General features: G+C 44.8%; 1 protein-coding gene across 2 annotated transcripts in view; it reads right to left on the bottom strand.

Annotated features, from left to right (window-relative positions):
• Window positions 1-2,421: 2,421 nt before the first annotated feature.
• Window positions 2,422-20,416, bottom strand: part of LOC135367879 (uncharacterized) — a 137,803-nt gene continuing 119,808 nt past the window's right edge. The window contains exons 1-2 of one of the 2 annotated variants that reach the window (XR_010414561.1): window positions 9,942-10,129; window positions 2,422-3,433 (exon numbers count right to left, since the gene is read on the bottom strand). Coding sequence is in view for 1 of the 2 variants with exons in the window: in XM_064600981.1 (XP_064457051.1) it covers window positions 2,495-3,433 (939 nt within the window). In the remaining variant the exon portion in view is untranslated. Of the gene's footprint in view, window positions 3,434-9,941; window positions 10,130-20,416 lie in introns of those variants that run through there. The other variant, XM_064600981.1, reaches the window with a different exon arrangement.

Genomic DNA, 20,416 nt, shown 5'->3' with positions numbered 1-20,416 from the left:
AACAATGATTCTAGGAAACTAAGACTTCCGGGTGTTCACTGACGGTCTAAACCCGAGTTCCGATTGTCCACTTCCCGTCTATACTTCCAGTCCAACTCAACTTTCGGTTGTCAACTTTCGGTCTAATCTTACGCCGATCGTCCGTCTAAACCCGACTTCCGGTTGTCCACTCCCGATAGAACTTCACTTCCTGTTGTCCACCTCCGGTCTATACTTGACTTCCGGTTCCACACTTTCAACTGCCATGTGTAAGTCCATTTAATGAACCTTTAATTAGCCTCAATTACTTTCAATTACCCTGTAATTACCATTCAATTACCGAAGGTAAGTGCAGGTTATCTGAGATAATTTTGAATTTCATTTAACTGCCTGTAATTATGTTTATGTGCTTTAATTACTCTCAATTCCCCTCTAATTGCTGTTAACTACCTTTTGTAATATTTAATTTCATTTAATCTTTCTCTTAATTACATATATATCTTACATTCATTGCCTCTAAGCTCAACTTTCTTGCTTTAATTAACTCTAATTACCTTAAATTACTCTTAATTACATTTGACTACTTAAATTTCAAATCATTTACCTCCATTTACATTTAACCTCTTATATCCCGTCTATATGTCCACTTATACCTCTGCCTCGCTGAGGCTTCACCATCTCGCACATGGACACATACACTCACATTACACAGATTTTTCCAGTTTGACACTCCTAATGCTAACGCATTAATAAAATTGTGCAGACAGATCCAAAGCCACATGCACATGCCCCTTTGTGATTCAGGCCCTTTCAAAATTGTCACGCCACTTAGCATTCCAGCCGGAATATTGTTCCGAAGTTGCCACAAGACATTGAGTTCAACACGCAGTTCTACAGCATGTCAGAGAGAAGTGACAGTATCATGTCTTATCATGAGACTGCTTTTGACCATCTTACATAAGCATGTTGCGATACACATATTGCATGGCCACCGTGCATTTGCCACAAAGCATATGTCGTGCTGGACTGTAATTGGTGTCATACCTGCTAGTGAAACTGAGTACATAAAACATGCTACTTCACTCGAGAACAGCACAATACTAGCTTTGCTGCAAAGTTAAAAAAGTAAAGCAATACTGCTACTGTTAGTATCTAAAAGTAACGCAGGAGCTCTTCCACTTCCCAAAGTTCAGGCATTGTTGTCCGATGAATACGAGGCATGCTTTTCACGTTCCTTGAAACCGACAACACTATGTAGTACAAGAGGACCTGCAGCCAAGACCAGGGGTGGATCCAGATTTTTCTCGGCTAAAATAATTGAAGTTCGACAGCGATACTTCACGTCTGTGCGGCAAAAAAGGCTGAAAGCAAAGCTTTTCCAAACTTGCAAACATACATTTCTTCAAGTTCACGTTCCACACGACAACGTTTTGTGCTGCCTGGGTGCTTTTTCTGAGCTTTCCTCAGCCTGTTTAAGAAAAATGTCGTCATAGTTCCGTGCGAAGTTTGCCCAAGACGGACGATATCTCCGAGCAGCGTGCCGCCACGTGGAGATATAGATCTCCGCCAGCCATGATATAGATATCCTATCTGACGCCCAAACTTCTGTGCAACATGCTAGTTTATTGGCACAGATGCGGGAGCATCATTGTGAGCAAAGACTCACCTGTCACTCTGCTGATCCTGTTTCCTGCATATAATGTCCGCCATATTGGGACACATCGGGCCTCCATGTTCCCTTCCTATGCTAATGTCCTTGGGGGGAAATTTCGGTTAGCGAAGGATAACTGGCCTATTCTTTTCGTCCGCTAGACTGATTTTCAACGGTCGAAACAACAGCATCGTGACCTATTCCTGATTTCTGTCAGCAGTGAGCATAACTCTTGGCGCATTGAAACAATGGAGGATGGACATCTACCTTTAAAAAAGCAGGACTTCCGTTACTCTGCTGTCTCTTGCCATTGGAACATGTGTAGCAAAGCAAACTACGGTTCGTTTAACTTTTATTCACTATTTGCTTGTAATCTACTGCCATCACGACCTAGAACACTGATCGCGCCACAGTTACTCAAGCGTCTACCAAGCATACCAACCACGCGGCGGCGCTCGCGTCCTCTGGGACGCTAGACACCGAAACCGTAAGCGTTGGCAGCAGTGTCTGTATACTTGGCAGTGCACTGTTTGACGAACGTTTTCGTCAAAACAATGCGATGTCGAAATTGTTTGGTGATGCTGGATGCTCATATTACCAGCGTTGTTTTTTGTATGTTTGTTGTTGTTGTTTCCCTAACATTCGTTAGGGAAACAACAACAATGCGCGCTTGGTCTGCGCTGGGCCGCAGGTTCCCGTCCACTACTCCCTACTCCAAATAGGACACGTGGTGTCTCCCACATGACGTACATCTGCGGCTAGGCGGCATGTGGGGAAAACAACATCTGAAGTAACGACCAGTACGCTTTATTTTCTGCTCCCTGCGTCGATATAGAGCACAAGGCCCTAAAACCCTTGATTACATCAATACTTGTATCCTCCAGAGCGGTTTTGACGCCCAGACTCTGCACTTTTCTGCTCTTCGCCACCATTGGCACTGCTCTGTGACACAGAACTTGATCTGTACCGGGAATCTTCGCGCGTCGATGATGCGAGCAGATCGGATGACACCTGTGAAGAACTCTGACGGAAGTCGCTCGACCAGATGTCGTTCTGTGGTGTGTAGCTTACTCGCGCCCGACTTGAAGCGTAGTTGTCTTCTGGGAAAAGCGTGCGCTGATACGAAGGTTGCGGTCTTCCTTGTTGTCCATACATTCTGTCTTGAGACTGGCTAGGGTACTGACCCTGTGCATGATCGTGAGCTTGCGTTTGCTGAGACACGAATTTGTCGAACGAGCTGGATCCAGTGTTACCGAAAGAACCCGAATAGTCCGACGTCTTTGTAAAGCCAGAACCAGGAATGTTGAAGTAACTCGTGACAATTGCGTGCCCAGTTGGGGCCGGAGGGACGTACGTGTGCGACGAGACATGAGGACGCGATTCAATGACTTTCGTTGTCGTGATGGGCTGCTTGTATGTCAGTGGAATTAAGGCCGGCTGTTTATAGGTGGTCACTGTTGCTGGGTACGCTGCTTCGTACGCTGACTTGGTGTAGGTCAGGTAAGGGCTGTACAGCAGAGGACTGGCCTTCTGTACAGTTACAATTTGTGCAGGTGATGCGTGCAGAATAGGGTGGTGGGCTGTGGCGTGGATGATGGGGTGGTGAGCCTCAGTGGCGACGATCCGTTGGATATGGGTAGGTCGGTGATAAGTTGGTCCAGAGGGAAGGATCTGAGTGTGAGCAAAGCCACCTCGGTCCTGGAAGGTTCTCGAGGTGGCCGTCGATGAATGCACTGGGAACGTGGATTGCGGTGGATCGTGACATACTGAACCACTGCACAGCGTGGCCACCAGTGTAGCTACCTGATGGTAATGAAAACGATTTATGGTTTCAGTATTAGAAAGTGAGCAGGTATGCTTCATTCAGCTCTGAATTGCGAGCTTCAAGTCCGGACAGATTTTTGAATAGCTCGAACGGGTGCAACGCTTTCTTGAGAATCGGCTTTCAATGCAACAATCTAAATAACGAATAGTAAATAGCGAATAATAAAGTTATGTGCACGTGCTTGTTTATCGTGATATATCGTGATATCATTTAAAAAAATAATTCTGTTTCAAAATCAACCAGTATGCATCTTGCACAGAGCTTGTTCGCAAGCGCGGTTGTCGTAGGCATCTGAACTTTCTCTCTAGTATTGCTGATATCCTAGAGAGGTTGATGAGCAATCCGTATTGACAGCTGTGTATAGTAGAGCCACCACTGCATGCATGGGAAGGTGACGGGAAGGGAAAGGGTAAATTGCGGTTTCTTTAGCACGTAAATTACGAGCGACGCAACGGGCGAATCCCGTTCCTTTAGTGTTGGTCTTAAGGTAACGGCATTTCTTTGCACTTCAGTGGGGCAAGCGAGCTGGTGTGAAGTCACTGCAAGGAACATTCATTGAGTCTGGGGCAAAAAACATGAGACAATTGATGTTTTGAGGCTGGAACACATATAGAAAGTACAAGTACATACAAAGGGACAAGCCTCAAATGCCTAAGAAACTAATGATGAAAGATGGAAGTCACTGGGGAAAAGGTTAGCCAGCTGTAGGACTCGAGGCAAAAAAGGAGGGAACAAACACGAGAGCCAGAGTTGGTGTCTCGTGTTTGTTTCATTTTTTGCCTCAGTCTCAAGGAATGTTCCCATCAGTGTATTACTGTGATGTTGCTACTTTATCTTTCGCATCCAACACTGCTATGTGTAAGAAAATCATAGGCTTTCACTGCTGTGGTAAGGGGTTAGTCCAGTTCAGTAAGTCTATGGCTTTTACGCAGGACAGCTGCACGTCCGCGATAAACAATGTTTGGCAGGTCACGTTTTGCGATCTAACGATATACGGGCAGAAGCGCCCAGAGTTAGCGCGGATAAGGGCTGATGGGCGGATAAGGGTTGATGCATTGATAAGCAGTCACAAACAATCGAAGTCTACACGTCGAAGTCAATGTCCTCCAGTGTCTCAACGTCAGTGGCACGAGGCCTACCAAAGCCGGCGTACGTACGTGCTACTAGAAGCGGGAAGCCTTCCTGGGGATAAAAACGAAAATAGAGAAACCCAGAGAACCGGACGAAATGAAAGCGTTAAGTGGTCGCACGCGGAAGCCGAAACGAGGAGGATAAAATGGGCTTGTTTGGGCGAAAGTCTTGAAGGAACACGAGGATTACGAAAAGTAATTAGGTTCGGTTCACTCTCGAAATCCTGGCGAGCTTTTGGTTTCTGCAGCTCATGAAGCCGCCGGCCAAACGATGTAGTAGGGACAGCGGGCGAGTTCCTCACTCGCCTAAATAGGACAAATTGCTTTGGGACTTGCATCGATGAGCATTGAAGAGGAGCAGATTTCCGTAGGGCTTTATGAACAAGAGTATGTTCGCATTAAGCGACCCAGAAAATGGCTGTTGGAGGCCGTCAATGAATCATTGTATCGAAGCCCGTCATGCTGCGCATCGCTTTAGCATCGAGGATATAGTGACCACACTCCGTGTGAAGCATCTTCACTTCTTTGCAGAGGAGTATAGGTAGATGAATGGAAGTACCATTATCTGCAGCAACGTGAAGGTAGGACAAGGCATTGTAGGTGTTAAGTACTACTTACACTACTAATACCCAAAATGGCGACCTTAGTTAAGAACTACATTTCTCTGAACCTACACTCTTAGAAATGAACTTCACCGCATAGCACGCTCCTAGCCAACCATAATCTCGAATGATATCGTTATCTTCCCTGCTTTGTTGAAAACGGTAGGCGTACGCCTTATTTGTGACAATTAGGAACCGCATAAGTGTCACAAAAAAGGCGTACGCCTCCCGTTTTCAACAAATCAGGGAAGATAACGATATCATTCGAGACGTTGGTTGGCTAGGAGCATGCTATGCGGTGAAGTTCATTTTTAAGAGTGTAGTTCACTTTGAAGTAAAGGCGAGCAATCCGCAACAGAACGTATCAGGAAACGCACAGAAGAGTTGGGTATGTTGATCATAAGAGCTCATTATAGCTGGTAACGTTTGTTGAACCAGTATACAGAACCAGGAACCAGAATACGTACACGCACACAAAAATGGAGAGTTACATAGTTAAGGAAACGGAAGTAGATGCCTCATGAAACTTACTGAGGTGAGCGTACTTACCACTATAGTACGCATGTTGGCAGACAAAAATCCTTCCGCTGTCTGACACGTGTCATTAGGTCGAGCTGTCTCTTATATGGTCTCCCTCCCACGACTGCTCACTCGTGCTCACCCCTGTGCTGTTTTCTTATTTTATTCTTTGAAGTCGAGAGAATTAGGCACCCGCCAAGATTCACTCATTCCTGTTTTTTTCTTTTCTTTTTGATTGCGTCAATTTGCCAACCATGCTCGTCTTTAGCTAAAAAAAATCGGAGGAAACAAAGAAAAAAACGAAACCGTCAGGGAGAAGCCGAGACAGCGCGACATTATGGAGAGGGATTTCTAAAGGAAGTAGCAGGGTTAATGAAGCTGTCAAATAGTTTCAACATAGTGGGACGTTCCGGCCCAAATGAGTGAAGAAGCTCTCACCCACTTCCATGGTCTCGCGAACGTTCTCCGTCGCCACGGACACCTATGCGATTTACTCGTTCACATTTACGTTTACGTCTATGGTATTGTCTCTGTATTAGTTTGCTCAATTCCAGCTATCGAATTTTGAGAAGCGCATTTGTCAATCGAACAGTACGAGGACATCAGGGCCACAATGCATCATGGCGGCGACCCTGTAGCCGCTGATGCACGGTACATGCTGTGCCCTGTCAAAATTGTATACTCCTGCACCTGAAGGTGGTGCTGGTGGTGGTGCGCTATTTCCGAGCGATCTGCTTGCCGGTGTGGCGGCATGTTGCTCGGGGGGAAATCGTGCGTTCTGGGTAGACTTCACGGGGTATTGATTGTGCCGACATTTGTCTTAAAGCATCTGAGGAAAACCCGGGGAAAACATCCAGACAGCACTGCCGGCGCCGGGTTCGCACCCGGTTCACCTCCCAGTAAGGCGCGGAATGCCGTCATCATAGCCACTAAGCCATGGGACTTTTTTTTTTTTTTTTTTTCTAACGAGGTGACTTAACGAGATGACCACGGGGCCTGAAGGGTCCATGGTATTTCATTCATGTACACTATTGCTTTTCGCTCCCTACTTTTTTTCTCATTGGTAGGGATTTGTTTTCTTTTTAAGGTATAAGCAAAACCGCGGATAAATGTGGTCATAGTCGGACTACAGACATGCACAGATGGAGAGCAAAACAGGATGCAGCGTGAGACGGGACGGTTGGTATGAGACTAGGGCCAAAGCTCTATTTAGTGAGGCCACGTAGATGCAGAAGGCCTGATTAGTGCCTTCTGCAACCCCTTTGTATAACGTGACATATCAAGTCAGGATGTCGTCTGCATCGAGCCAATCGCAGCAGACAACTTCAAGCACAGGCTTGTTGTGGATACTAGTGGCTGCTAATGTGGCTCATTGTGTCTGCATAGCTACGCCCACTAAAAGCACGGCCCTATTGAAAAGACCCTTCAGGTATGATGTGTTATGGGACCCCTCAGGCTGAGAGGGTCCCTCAGGTTGACCTTTTAGGCTGAGAGGACACCTCAGGTTGACGGGACCTCCCAGGCTAGATACCTCTCAGCTTCAGGGGACCCTTCAAGGCACACCAGGGACACCAAAATGGGGCTGTAATGTGGGACCTTAATGTCCTGACATCAGACCTCAATGGTGTGATGTTTGCTTTGTTTACCTAATTTAGACCCTTTGTTGACACTTGCAGGTGCAACTGAACCACTTATGGAGGTAATTACCAGTCTGGATCGAACCGGTCAGACAGGCGACGGCTGATTTTTTCCCCTAGCAGGCTCTGCAAGGACACCGACTCGTAGAACTGCGAAATTGAAGGTTGATGACGTTACATCAGACATTGATGCTCTGATGCGACGTCGGAATATCAAGGTCCAGTTTCGTCCACGTACACTGCACCTGTCGCCGGAGCGGTAGGATCTAGGACCTCCGGAGAACATTAGCTTACAGGAGTGCGCGGAGCGGCGGCGACCTCTCCCAGCTCCTTATAGTGTATTGTGATGTAATATCATCCGCACATTTATATTGGCTGCCAAGAATCGTCTGCTACAGCGCGGGAGCATGGCGACCGGTCGACCGTCAGACGCGGGACGGGCGGCACCAAATACAACCGCAAAAAAAAGAAAAAAAAGAAAGGAGAGAGAAAAAGAGAAAGAAACAGCGTGCCTCACTATTCGGCGGATGACGTGGCATCGGAGACTAGATGCCGAGGGAAGAGGCTTTTCTGACCCCCGAGACTGAAAGCTCCCCTGGGCACCAGGATTGCGCTCAGCACTCCTACATTTTATGCGAATGGGTCCCAGAGATTGTAATCCTAATTTTTAGTCCTCCCGCTACAATTTTTTAACCCTTCCATGCTCCTTTGATAACTTTGTCATGTCGTCTCAACGACCAGGCTTTATTTACTTAAGGTGGTGTTTCCTGGGCTGACTTCAGCGGGAACTGTACTGATATCCGGCAGACAGCGCAGTAGGTGATAGGATTGGACCCCGCCACCTGTCCCAACCTTTGGCACCAGTCACCAACAACGCATAATCTACCCGGCCCCACCGTTGACGTGCAAGGAATGCGTGTGCAAATGCTGTATATGTTTGACTGGTTGAGAGAAGAAAAAAATCTGGAAAGTCGGGAACAGGCTGCTCTAGAACACGTAAGACGAGAAAGTAGAAAAACGAAACAAATGCAACCGCAAGATGTCCGAAGGGACACAACACTGGAAAACCATAAGCAGGGGCCAACTAATGAATGAGTCCATAGTTAACGAGACAATACTTCAAACGTCCATAGACAAAGTACAGCGATGACCCTCAATGAACAGCATAACGTACCCTGTCGTTAAGACAGTAGCCGAGGAGGAGGGTGTCGAGAAGGTCACATGATTTCAAAAATTGCACAACTGCGTGCATGGCCTGCACTAGGTAACCCACAGACCAGCATCCAAATACTGTATAACATCAGCTCTATTAATTTTTTGCGCATGTCTTTTCTGCGCTCTAAACTGTGACAAAAAAATACATTGACAGAGAGTATTGTTGAGCTGCCCCGAAACCAAAGAATGTAAGTTTGAAAATTTCCAAAAAGGCCAAACGGTCCTCCTACACAGCCGTCTGTGCCGTCTCCACAGCCGTCTCTGACCTACACGGTTCACTAACTTTCAACGAACCATGGGCAAGCCACCGTCATATCGGGTTCGTGCTAGACCCTTTGTTGACACTTGCAGGTGCAACTGAACCACTTATGGAGGTAATTACCAGTCTGGATCGAACCGGTCAGACAGGCGACGGCTGATTTTTTCCCCTAGCAGGCTCTGCAAGGACACCGACTCGTAGAACTGCGAAGTATTTAGCTAAAACTATGGTAGAATATGTGGCCTCTTCGTTTTGGTAAAGATGTACAAGCAAACACACACATGGATATCCGGTACCTGTGAAAGCATCGGACTATTTGATTGTAGTGAGCTGGTTTTAACTGCTATTCTTTTATGCTATGTATCAGAGGATCCAGCACAACAGATATGCTATAGACGCAGCATAAATTCAAATTCCGGAAAGTGCCGGAATTATGGGAAAGTGCCGAAGAACGAAGAAAAGAACGAAGTAGTATAGGCAAGTAGTATCATAGCCTCCTATATGTATACAGGCTGGATGCAGATAAAGTAGCCCCACATTTTCGCACATAGCGCGCTCCCTGCATACCGTACGGACTTCCGACGGCGCACGATGGTGCATTTATGCGGTACAAATTGAGATAAAAAATCGTGCTAACCAAACTTTGTGCAATAAAATCGCTAGCAACGCGAACTTCGCTCCGTGTATTTCCAATGGGACATGGCAGTGGAGCACAGTTGCAGCGTCCTACCGCTGGGGGTGCCACTCACGCAGAAACAAAACGAGGCCTGGTACGCCTAGCGGTAGCTAGACGCAACTGTGCCGTGACCGCCATATTGACTTCTGCATAGGAAAATCGGGATGTACGGAGAGCAACGTTTGCATGGATAACTTCTTTGTTACGTAGAGTTTGGTTACTACGATTTTATTGTTCGTTTTCATCTGAGAAATGCGTCATCCCGCGCCACCGGAAGTTCATGCGGTAAGCAGAGAACACAATACACGCAAAAATGTGGGGCTACTTTATCTGCACCCACCCTGTATATCATACCGCCTACTACCTCTAGTATATAGGAAGCTATGCTAGTACGTAACTAGTAGGTATAGCTAGAACGTAGTAGTAGTTAGCCGCGTTTTACACGGACGGATATGTCCGACTGAAGGCCCCAGTCGACTAGTCGTTAAGGGCTGTCTATACACTCCAACAGCAAACAGCGCAGCTCGTGCAGTGTCGACCACCGTCGTGCAGCGTGCTCCTGCCAGAGCACGCCGATTGACTGTGCACGTTCTCTGCCGCTCGAGTATAAACACTACAACGGCAGCCATCATCATTGCGCGCACTCGGTCGTCGAAGTTACGACGGAGTACAAACAGCCCTTTATAAGGTCGACTGACGACGGTTTACAAGACTGTCGACTAGTGCGCGCCACAGAGCTCTGCAGGATTCCCTCGACTCATCCTCGACTAAAGCGCCGCCCTCATCTTTTAATTGCAACCTTGAAATTTAGATACATTATACACAACTTTGTCATCGCGTGAATTCTTTTACTTCTCGATACTTTTGCTACCTTTCGGCGCGCCATTCTATTCATAATCAGTCAGCCGTTACTTGTATTCTTTTGGTCGGACTCGCTCTGAAGCAAAGTGCTGTATGCGAGAACAGGCCCTTAACTTCATTTCATTTTAATACCTTAAGGGCTTAACGGCATTACATAAGGGGGGGGGGGATGCACATGTGGATGACATAAGGTCGTACAAATAACTACGTGAAATACAAGCAATTCAACGTGAACATAACGCAAATAACTACTTGAAGTACAAGCAGAAACAGAAACTAGGTGGAATACAAACAATTTAACGTAAACATAACGCAAATAACTACGCAAGTACGCAATACTACCCAGTAAACCCAGTAAGTACAAATAAATACGTGAAGTTCAGGCAATCCATTCATCTATGTTGTTGTTGTTGTTGTGTTGTCAGGCAATAGCAGAAAACACAAAATAACGCAAATGACTACGTGAAACACGAACAATTCAACACGAACAACAAAACTAGAACAAGTACAGTTCATTACACATTTCTTTAAAAGAATTTAGGTTATCGGAAAAAACAAAAACCGTGATATAAAATATCACGCACATCAGCCAAGGCAAACATTCAATGGAGCACGCCAGTTCTTCCACATCAGACAACTCCTATAGTATCAACGGGCTCCAGAACAGGCGCAAAGAGATCCGGTTCGTGCAGAGGAGATTGCGCACACTTCGTTGGTGCACGCTGTTTGAATCAAGGAAATTGCAGACAATTCACCTCTCTCTCTCCTGTCGTCTCCTGTGCGTTCCGACTGAGTGAAACTGTTGACTAAATAGTAGGCCCTCTCCATGAGATGTGAATAGGATAGCTAAACACGTAGCGTGTCATGCGACTCTATACGCCAGGGCCACACAACGGAAATAGGCGCACGTGTCAGTGATTCCTATCGGCACCTGGCACTTCGGTTATTAAAATACATATACATATACAATTGCATACATGCATCACAATAAGGAACCAAGGCCTAACGATGTGGGCAAGGACATGTTAGTGAGTTTTAGTATATCGTACAATATCGCCTCTGTGTACGTAAGGGATAGCGTTGGTGGTTCTGCGCACTGCGTTAAGTACGCCCTTACGTACGCACACGCGATAGCGTACGATCTACTAAGACTATCTGTTGTGAAAATCTAATATCGCTCGCTGGAAACAAGTGCAGACATTCTCAGACGTAGGCATTTTATATAGCCAGTGGCGACCTACAGGGTGTTTGTCTAGAAATTATATTTAAAGCGAGTGATAAAAGAAAAACAAGTGGAACTTTTCTGCTACTTGAGTAAGAAACATGTACTGCTTGACTAGTAGCACCTGTTCCTTAGTCAAGTAGCTGAAAAGTAGCGCTCGTTTCTCTTTTATCGCTCGCTTTAAATAAAATTTCTGGACACGTTAGAGCAAACACCCTGTATACATACATGACTAAAACTGAACTTTAGAATACAACTAACAACGTTGACCGGCGCGGCTTGATCATCCCTATCTTCTTGACAGGAAATTTCAAATCCAATGAAGCCAAAGCACGGAATCAAGGGGGCAATCAAGGTGGCAGTAGATATTTGGGGCAGTTGGACGTGGCGCAGCAAATAAGACTAGGGAGAAACACAAACGTCGTGTCCTGCCTTCCTCTGTGTTTGTCCTTAGTATTATTTGCCGCGCCATGCCTACGCCGAAACGATATCAACAGCCATTTCGACTCATAACAAATAAAAGAGAAGCACAAAGCACGGGTGAGGGAGCTATCAGGTCTAATGGTCACGCATGCTAACCAGTGCTTGCATTAAGTCACACGTGGTCGCAATGAACGGTTTTTTGTACTTACGACCGGATGTCCTGTATAAAGTCGAAGTCACACCCGAAGGAAGTTGCTAACAAAAAAATATTATTTTCTCAGTGGAAAAATGATTACCAAGCATCTGGTTTTTACAGAATACTCGGTCACTTGACCGGAAATTCGACCTATACCTGCTAGCAAATTTCTCGAACGGGGTTATTTTGACCTTGACGCTTTCCTGGATCGTAATGGACAGAGTTGGGGAATTTGTAAACCAGTGGTGCTTGCCATTGGTGGACTTGGGCAATCAGAAAAGCATGCACGTTTGGTTGAACACCGCTGTGGGAGCGGGTGTAAGCGATTATTGACTTTCGCGATCAAAACGGTTCGAGTTACTAAGCACGAGCTCTGGTGCGAAATACGTTGAAACACAGATCTTCAGCGTAGCATGCGGTGAAAATTCGTGTACAGCATGCAGCTTCGATTCGCACAGCGCATAACTATATACATTGTGTGTTTCGGCTTTTAATTATTTTTGTCTGATGTGGTCTGTTACATGGCAAAATGAGAGGAAAGCTATCTTTTATGCTGCTGTTCTACTCATGTTTTTCTTTTTTCTTGGGGGGTAGGGGTCTGTTTTTGGGAGTATAGTCGAATTTGTCGTGTGATGAACGCGGTCTCTCTTTATTATTTTTCTACGCCAACATCAGCATCAACATCTGCTCATGCTTTTTGCTTTAACCCCAAGTACGTCACTGTTATGTTCTTAAGAGGGGATACGACCTCCCGGCGGCCCCGTGTATTCGCTATGGGAGAAACAATGCGATTTTTCGCAGCTATACTGAACCGATTTGGACAAAAGTGGCCTTGTTTGATAGCTTTTCGAATTTCAAACAATTCGTATTGAAGACATGGAAACATTTCTTTTGCAGATGTTTTTAAGAACCTCACGAAAGCTTAAAAACATTACGAAAGGGTAATGGTTACAGCTTTCACCAATCTGAGACCCGTACGTTCGTGTGGCGCCATCTACACGCGAAAAAATCGTGAATCGGAGATACCGCTTCACTCGTATCCCCTCTTAAAGGGGCACGAAAGTGCAAAAATTTCTCCATGCGGTATGAAAGATGTCGTTACTTTGACATCAACACAGTAACAGTAACGAGAAAAACGTCACGTTAGAAGCCTCGATGAAACAAAAGTGTCCGCGATCAGAATGCTGGAAGGACCCCCCAGGGACCGCACCGACCGGCAGCAGTGAGACAGCGACACCTATGGTGACACCAGGGATCAAGCTCACCTGGACAGGGCACTTTCTCTCGGATTCTATAAATACGTGAACGTGAGGGCGTCTCGGCCATCAGCAAGCACAAGGGCAGTCACTTCCACGCTTCCGGCTACTAAGGCAAGCGTAGCAAGGCCGACGAAGGGGAAAACTGGCCCAGTGCGATACCTACAGAGAGCTATACGGGAAATCCAAAGCGAGCAACGTCTCGACCTTTCCCCTTGAAGTGGCTCAGGTACGGGGAAGACGTTCACCTCAAAAGGCTAGTTCGATGCCTCGTACCAACGGAGTGAGTATAGTGCGCGAGAGGATGCCCTGCGTTATCAAGATATGAAATGCACGTTTCGAATGGTTAAGGTATTTTTGCTATATCGAACCGTATACTTCCTGCAGGTATAAGCACTTCGCGAGTGATTCAAGTGAAGCAGTGAGTTGAAGAGAACGAGACTCAATAAGGTATTAATGAGTTATCAGCTGTCAGTTGATAAAACAGGATAAGCTTTATAATCTAATGAAAGTATATTTCGGGCTTTAATTTATCAATAAAACCGTTTAAATTTTTTACATAATCTCTTACGATCTTTCCCCTTGAAATGGACTAGTGCGAATCGTTACTAGATCAATCAAACGAACTAATAACTCAAACTAATAAATTGATAAATCGAAGGAGTGCGTTGCGAAAGGGCCGGGCAGCTATGGACGGAATATTCAATATGTAGTGCTCAGTATAGAGGCGCTGAATTCAGTACTATGAATTATAGAATGTTCTAAGCTGTGTCAGGATATCAGCAGAAGGCAATCCTCGCAGATGGTCTCAGAATAACTTCGTAGTTGAGGATGGTCTCAAAGTACCAGGGGTGGAGGAGGTACGGATTGCAGTTAGTTTTGGTGCTGCACTTGTGGTAACGCACCAGAAGTAGGACCAACACAACCAATCAGGTACAAAGAAGTATTACGGTACGCGTCTCTAAGCACATAAATGTGTAGAGACCAGCGGCATCGCCGAGCGTCGTTGGTGGTAGCCAAGGTCGTTCTGAAGACTGGTAGGTGGTGGGTTAGAATCCTACCACCTACTGTGCTGTCTGAGGTTTTCCCCGGGTTTTCTTGACGACTTTCCAGACGAAGTCCAGCACAGTTCCCCTTGAAGTCGGCCCAGGGCGCGTACTAATCCCCCTGTCCCCCTCTCCTTCCCGCTGTCCTCTCTCCACCAGTCCACATCTGTACAGCGCTCATAGCCACAGTTGCTTCGCGGTGCTAACATGGAATAAAAAATGCGTAGAAAAAAAAAGAACGGGAAAGCATGGCATCGACTTCATCAGATAGTCAACGTACCCGCGACTCAATTCTTCTTCGCTCGAGCTGCAAAAACGACGATTACAGAGCGTTAAACAAACACGCAAACAATTTCATCAAGGTGAAACGACCCTGCCCCGTTCGTACTCGTGACTTTTCGGAGAATTCTGTCGTAGCCTTGTCACAAATAAAGGGTGCACGTTCACGAGGCGCACAGGCGGCGTGGTAAACCGACCCACTTTAATTTTCGCTAATGTCGCGCGCTCGGTAATTCCCAGCTCGTTTTCCCGCCCACGATGTTCCTCTCGCGAGATGAATGGCGTAATGTTTCATGGCGCGTTGTAACATCCTCCAACTGCTCTTACTTTGGCCTAGATTTCATTCCGCGCATAAAACTGCACCGCGAGGTGCGTATATACGTCGCAGTTGAGTTGGTACAAATTGTTGATGCAAATCGCAGCCATCTTGTTAGTCGTAGTCGTCTTGCCATAAATTAGTCATCTTGTAGTTGCATAGTTTGGAGAGGATGTCCGCTTGGCCGTATAACTCAACTGCAAAAACGACATCAGTGCTACTCTCATAGCTTTTTACTAAAAATTCTGTTCAGGATAAAAATAAACACCCTGTATATATTTTGCGTGCGACCGCGTTGGTGAGCATCACGTACTTCTGTTCAGAATATTTTATTAACATAGTTATCTAATTACACAAGTAACTGCCCAGATTACACCTTGCTTTTAACTAACACACTAACAACGTAAATGTTCTACGCGCAGACTATCGTTACAAGTATGTAAGTACAATATGTACAATCTACCATTCGTACGTATCAGGTAAAATTCGACTGAGAAATTGGTTGTGATTATGTACACAATTTACATAGTCACTATTTGTCAGCAGCATCATTCCCAGCAATGGCGTTGTGACCGGAGATCCACTGGAGCTTGGTCGTGTGCCCTTGTGCGACAGCGGCATTGTATGAGATGATGATGTACAGTATGATCGTAAGACCACATAAGGCCACAGATGCGCGTAGTGTTTGAAGAACGCTCTTGAAATCGGACAGGACTGACCACTCATCAGGTGCTGCTTGGTTGGCAATGTTCTGGACGGCGTTCAGGACAGTGCAGTGACTTTCATAGAAATCGACCTCATGGGGGGGGGGGGGGAGTACCGAGCTTCCATAGAGGGGGATGGTATATGTGGACACATGCTTATGTGTACACGCATTGGTAGCCGAGCTGTATTGAGCAACCTCAGAAATTTCAAGGAGAGGGGTGTTGCATAAAAGCAAGGGGGTGTTGGTGTGGGGATCCCTTCGTTCTATTCGTTATACCAGGGATATCCACGGTGCAAACATCAGGCTGGCGAAGGATCCATGAGGGGCAGCTTGGGATACGCCACGCTTTGTGGCGCGGACGCGAGAGGCATGAACGAAATCAAACCGAACAGGCGGCAACAGGGGTATTGGATTATAGGGACAACCACGCGTGGGCGTACGTCCGTGACCTGGCACGTGACCTGTCACATAACATGTCACCAACACGTGATCACCAGACTTTGTCTGCGGTACGCTGAAATTGTGTAACCACCACAGTGAAACCGCAAAGAAATTAATCGAATTAAAACGATTGAAAGAAAGAAAATAAACGATGTCACAAAACAGTGAAGGGCTCTTAATAAAAATTAGTATAATGAAAAATTTAACTTAATTAATTTAATTTGATATGCTGAAATTGTGTAACACTATAGTAAAACCGCAAAGAAATTAAACGATGTCACAAAACACTGAAGGGCCTTCAATAAGAATATAAAGTGCCATTTTAAAAATTGGCTCATATCCTGGATCAACTCCCAAGTTTTAGAGGCTTTTGTCAGGGGTAGCTCAAGGGTCAGTATTGGCATCCATTCTGTTTTTATTGTACATCAATTACATTTACTCCTGCGCATCCACCGAAGTGCAACTAATGTTGTATGCGGACGACTGTGTATTATACAATAGAGTTGAGAACCCACATGATCAAAACAAGCTAAATGCAGCCTTAGATAACATACGTATTTGGTGCGAGAAATGGGGCATGACATGACGCTAAATCTGTCTACATGACTGTAAGCAACAAAAAGGTTATATGGGCCGACACTTCCAACGTTCCCGGTACAAATTTGACAAGAGCGATGTCTCACATATATTTAGGTGTTATTGAATGTCTCACAATCGCAACTGGGAGGAACATGTTAACGCAGTAATAAGAACCGGAGCTGCCGTGCACGGATTATGACGTAAGTTAGCACGAACACCCCCAGATCTTAAAATTTTGACCAGCAAATCAATAGTTCGACCTATTCTTAACTATGCTACAATTATATGTGACCCACAGTTGTTTGGCAACGGTGGCAGTCGTTGTGTCTCTTTTTTCTTCTTAAATCTGTCTTTCTGTTATGCCGGCCTTCGTCACCAAACCCACACACTGACAACTTCATTACGAAATTTGAAAGAGTTCAGTCTTCAAGCGCACAATTCATTTACTCCGACTACAATCGCAGACAACCGGTCGCTTCCCTATTAAACCAAGCTATTAAATAAATTAAATTAAATTAAACCAAGCTAACCTACAACACAAGTAAACAAATTTAAACAAAAATAACCTGGAGGAACTCTCAAGTTCCTCCAGACGGAAAGAAACGAGACGGAAAAGAAAATTGATTTTTCAAGCGTACCTTTTTCCATCAGCTTTATCATAACCAACCCAGACTCAATACAGGTAACGTATCAAAACCAACTTACCGCTTCTTTTGATTGCAACACAATAAATCAGGACCCTTTGAATCACGTAACAGTGCATTCAAGTATACATTGGTTCGCCGTACAATAGAAGGCTGTAACAGGCTTCCAGAGGAAGTAGTAGGATGCGAAGGTACAACATTTTTTTTTTCCCAATATGATAAGCCTGTTATTTCTAGATCAATCTGATGAATAATTCTATTGTGTATGCACTAATTCTTACTTAAAGTTTATAAGCGTTCAACATATGCATGTTTCAGCATTGTATTACGTTATGTTGCGTACTATTGTTGGCATTCTTTAGTTTGTGTTAGTGTCGCGCACACCTGTTAAGACCCTTAGATGGGTTGACAGTATGCGGAAACAAAAATAAAAATAATTTACCGCATAAAATTTACCGACAAGATGACCCTAAAAAGGTGCTACATTTAAACGCGTTTGGCACAATGCCAAAATACGCCTTTTTTTTACTCTAATTAAAGTAAAAAGGTAAGTAAAGTAAAAGGTAAAGTAAAGTAAGGTGGTGGTGGTGGCAGTGTTGAAAGAGCTCGTCGTTGTCGGTGGGCAACGTCACGGCTAACGCTCTGCGGGGAATATGCTTCCTGGGCCGACTTCTAAGGGAACTGTGCTGGCATATGTCTGACAGCGTTTGAGGAAAACCCCAGACAGCACAGCGGGATTCGAACCCGGGTACCTCCCAGTCTCGACGTAACATAGCCAACACGCTAAGCACTCAGCCGCGCGAGCCACTTAACTTAAATATATGTTATGTTATAAAGACATTTTAAAGACATTAGTGTCGCCACTCTCACGAAACGAGCGACGAGGAAAAATAAACAAAAAGAAAAGAAAACAGGCGTAGTTGCGTTCAATACAAACGGACAGAGTCATGCATGAGAAGTCGTGCACTTAACGCATGGAAAGAGGAGCGAGCATTTGTGCTGTACCAGCCGAGGAAAAAGGACTGGTCGTATACCGAAAGCGGCAGCATCTTCGTGAAAACGCGGATATGAACTTACGATCTTACGTTTATTATTAGCGTCTGTCTAATTATCGACGAAATATCAGTAAGGAGTATTTGGGTTAAAAACACGCAAAAACAGAAGACAGCGTTCCGTTCATCTTCTGAGCTCGCAGGGGTTGTTGGCATTTCACTCGTCATCTCACGTACTCAACGTGTCAACTTGCCGTTTGGCAACTTTTAGCTATGCCGTCCTGCCATGTAAATAAAAAAATGAATTGAAGTGTATTAAAAGCACATACTGTAAAATGCTCTAAAATAAATAGTCTAAAGGAATGCGGTTATACCATGTGTTTGATCCACATTATCGCTGCACATGCAGCACCAGCTAAATGCTGAAGATAGGAAAGATAAGGATAGAAAAAAAAAAAAAAAAACAAGCAGTAAAAACAGGCCTGTCTCCGCTTATTTTTAATCTGCATGTGGTTATCTGGAGGAATAATCAAAATCACGCATAACGGACGACGTGCAAAGTGTGACTCCACAAGCAATGACCGAATGTTTTCTTTAACGCTTGACAGCGAAACGCGGCTTTGAAGCGTTTAATTGACGATTTCTTTGTTCTATCCTCGTATTTGGCCTATGTTTTCCCTTTTCTTGGGACGAATGGCGATAAAAGATAATGATGACGATGGATAAAATATTGAGATGTAATTTCTTACTTAGCTCGTGACAAGTGCTTCAAAGAGTGTGATTAATTAACAACAACAGCATATAAATGTTGACTATATATGACATGGGGTGTTTCACAGCCGGGAAGCAGTACAATACTTAGTTAACAGTTTACGGAACAACATATGGTATAGATACTAAATATTAGTACCTAGAGATGGGACGACTCCAGAATTTTCCGAATCCGCATCCGAATCCAATGAAGGTTCTGCGAATCCACGAATCTTACGAATCTTGAATCTTTCGCATCCTTTCTTCAAAAAGAGTTTAAAAAGCAAGAAAAGAAAAGTGTTTTGAAGGATAATATGATACCTTTGTTTAATGAATATAGTGAATATAATGAATATAATATAAGAATATGATACCTTTGTTTAATGAACATCAAATTCAAATAATAGTTCAGTTTCAGGAGAAAATGTACCCATATAGCTCTGCTTAAACGTAATTTATTTAACTGTTGTTCATCGACTACAAGAGATACACAAATTCTCGAGTCTGAATTATTTCCATAAAACTATAAGGCAACAATCAAAAAGCAAAACCAGGTTACTTTTTAACTTGTAATGTAACAGTTCCTGTCTGAACTCTTTCAGTCCAGAGCAATGTAAACAAACAAACAAGAAAACACCCGTCGGTCAATGAGGCTTTCGGCGGACTTCGGAGGCGCCAATTTGAAGAAGAAACAAACAAAAGTTTTTCCTTCTTGGTGGATTCGAAAGATTCGATTCGCCGTTTTAGGCACTGGGATTCGGGTTCCCGAATCTCGAATCCCTGCTTAGGATTCCAGGATTCGCGGAATCGGTTGGCGCATTCCTATTAGAAGCTAATGGAAATCTCCTTCTCTATCATGATGTGAAACGGCATTGGTGCTCGTAGCAGCTCGCCGGATGATGAAACACGGGTTTCAGTCCTTTTCCAGTAGTGAAAGGACATCTGCTAGCATTTGAGAACACAGCCGAAAGGTCCGGTGTTATAGCGTGTTCCAGCAAAATCGTGGACCTGTCTTATGCCGCCACTATGTGGTTGCACTATAAGCGCATTAGGTTTGTATTTAGTGCAAGAAAGCCCTCATTTCTTCTCCCCTTGCAACGTCTTCCGTTTCCGCCAAGGTGGGATGACTGGCAATGTGAGAAAATGCTTTTAACATTTACCGTAAACGTGTTTTTATTCGGGATGTATTAATTTTCGCGAATCGCGCATTCA

Source organism: Ornithodoros turicata, chromosome 9 (assembly GCF_037126465.1).
Source record: "Ornithodoros turicata isolate Travis chromosome 9, ASM3712646v1, whole genome shotgun sequence".
Classification (NCBI taxonomy): Eukaryota; Metazoa; Arthropoda; class Arachnida; order Ixodida; family Argasidae; genus Ornithodoros; species Ornithodoros turicata.
Note: the sequence above shows the minus strand (reverse complement) of the source record. Positions and strands in the feature narration are given on the sequence as shown.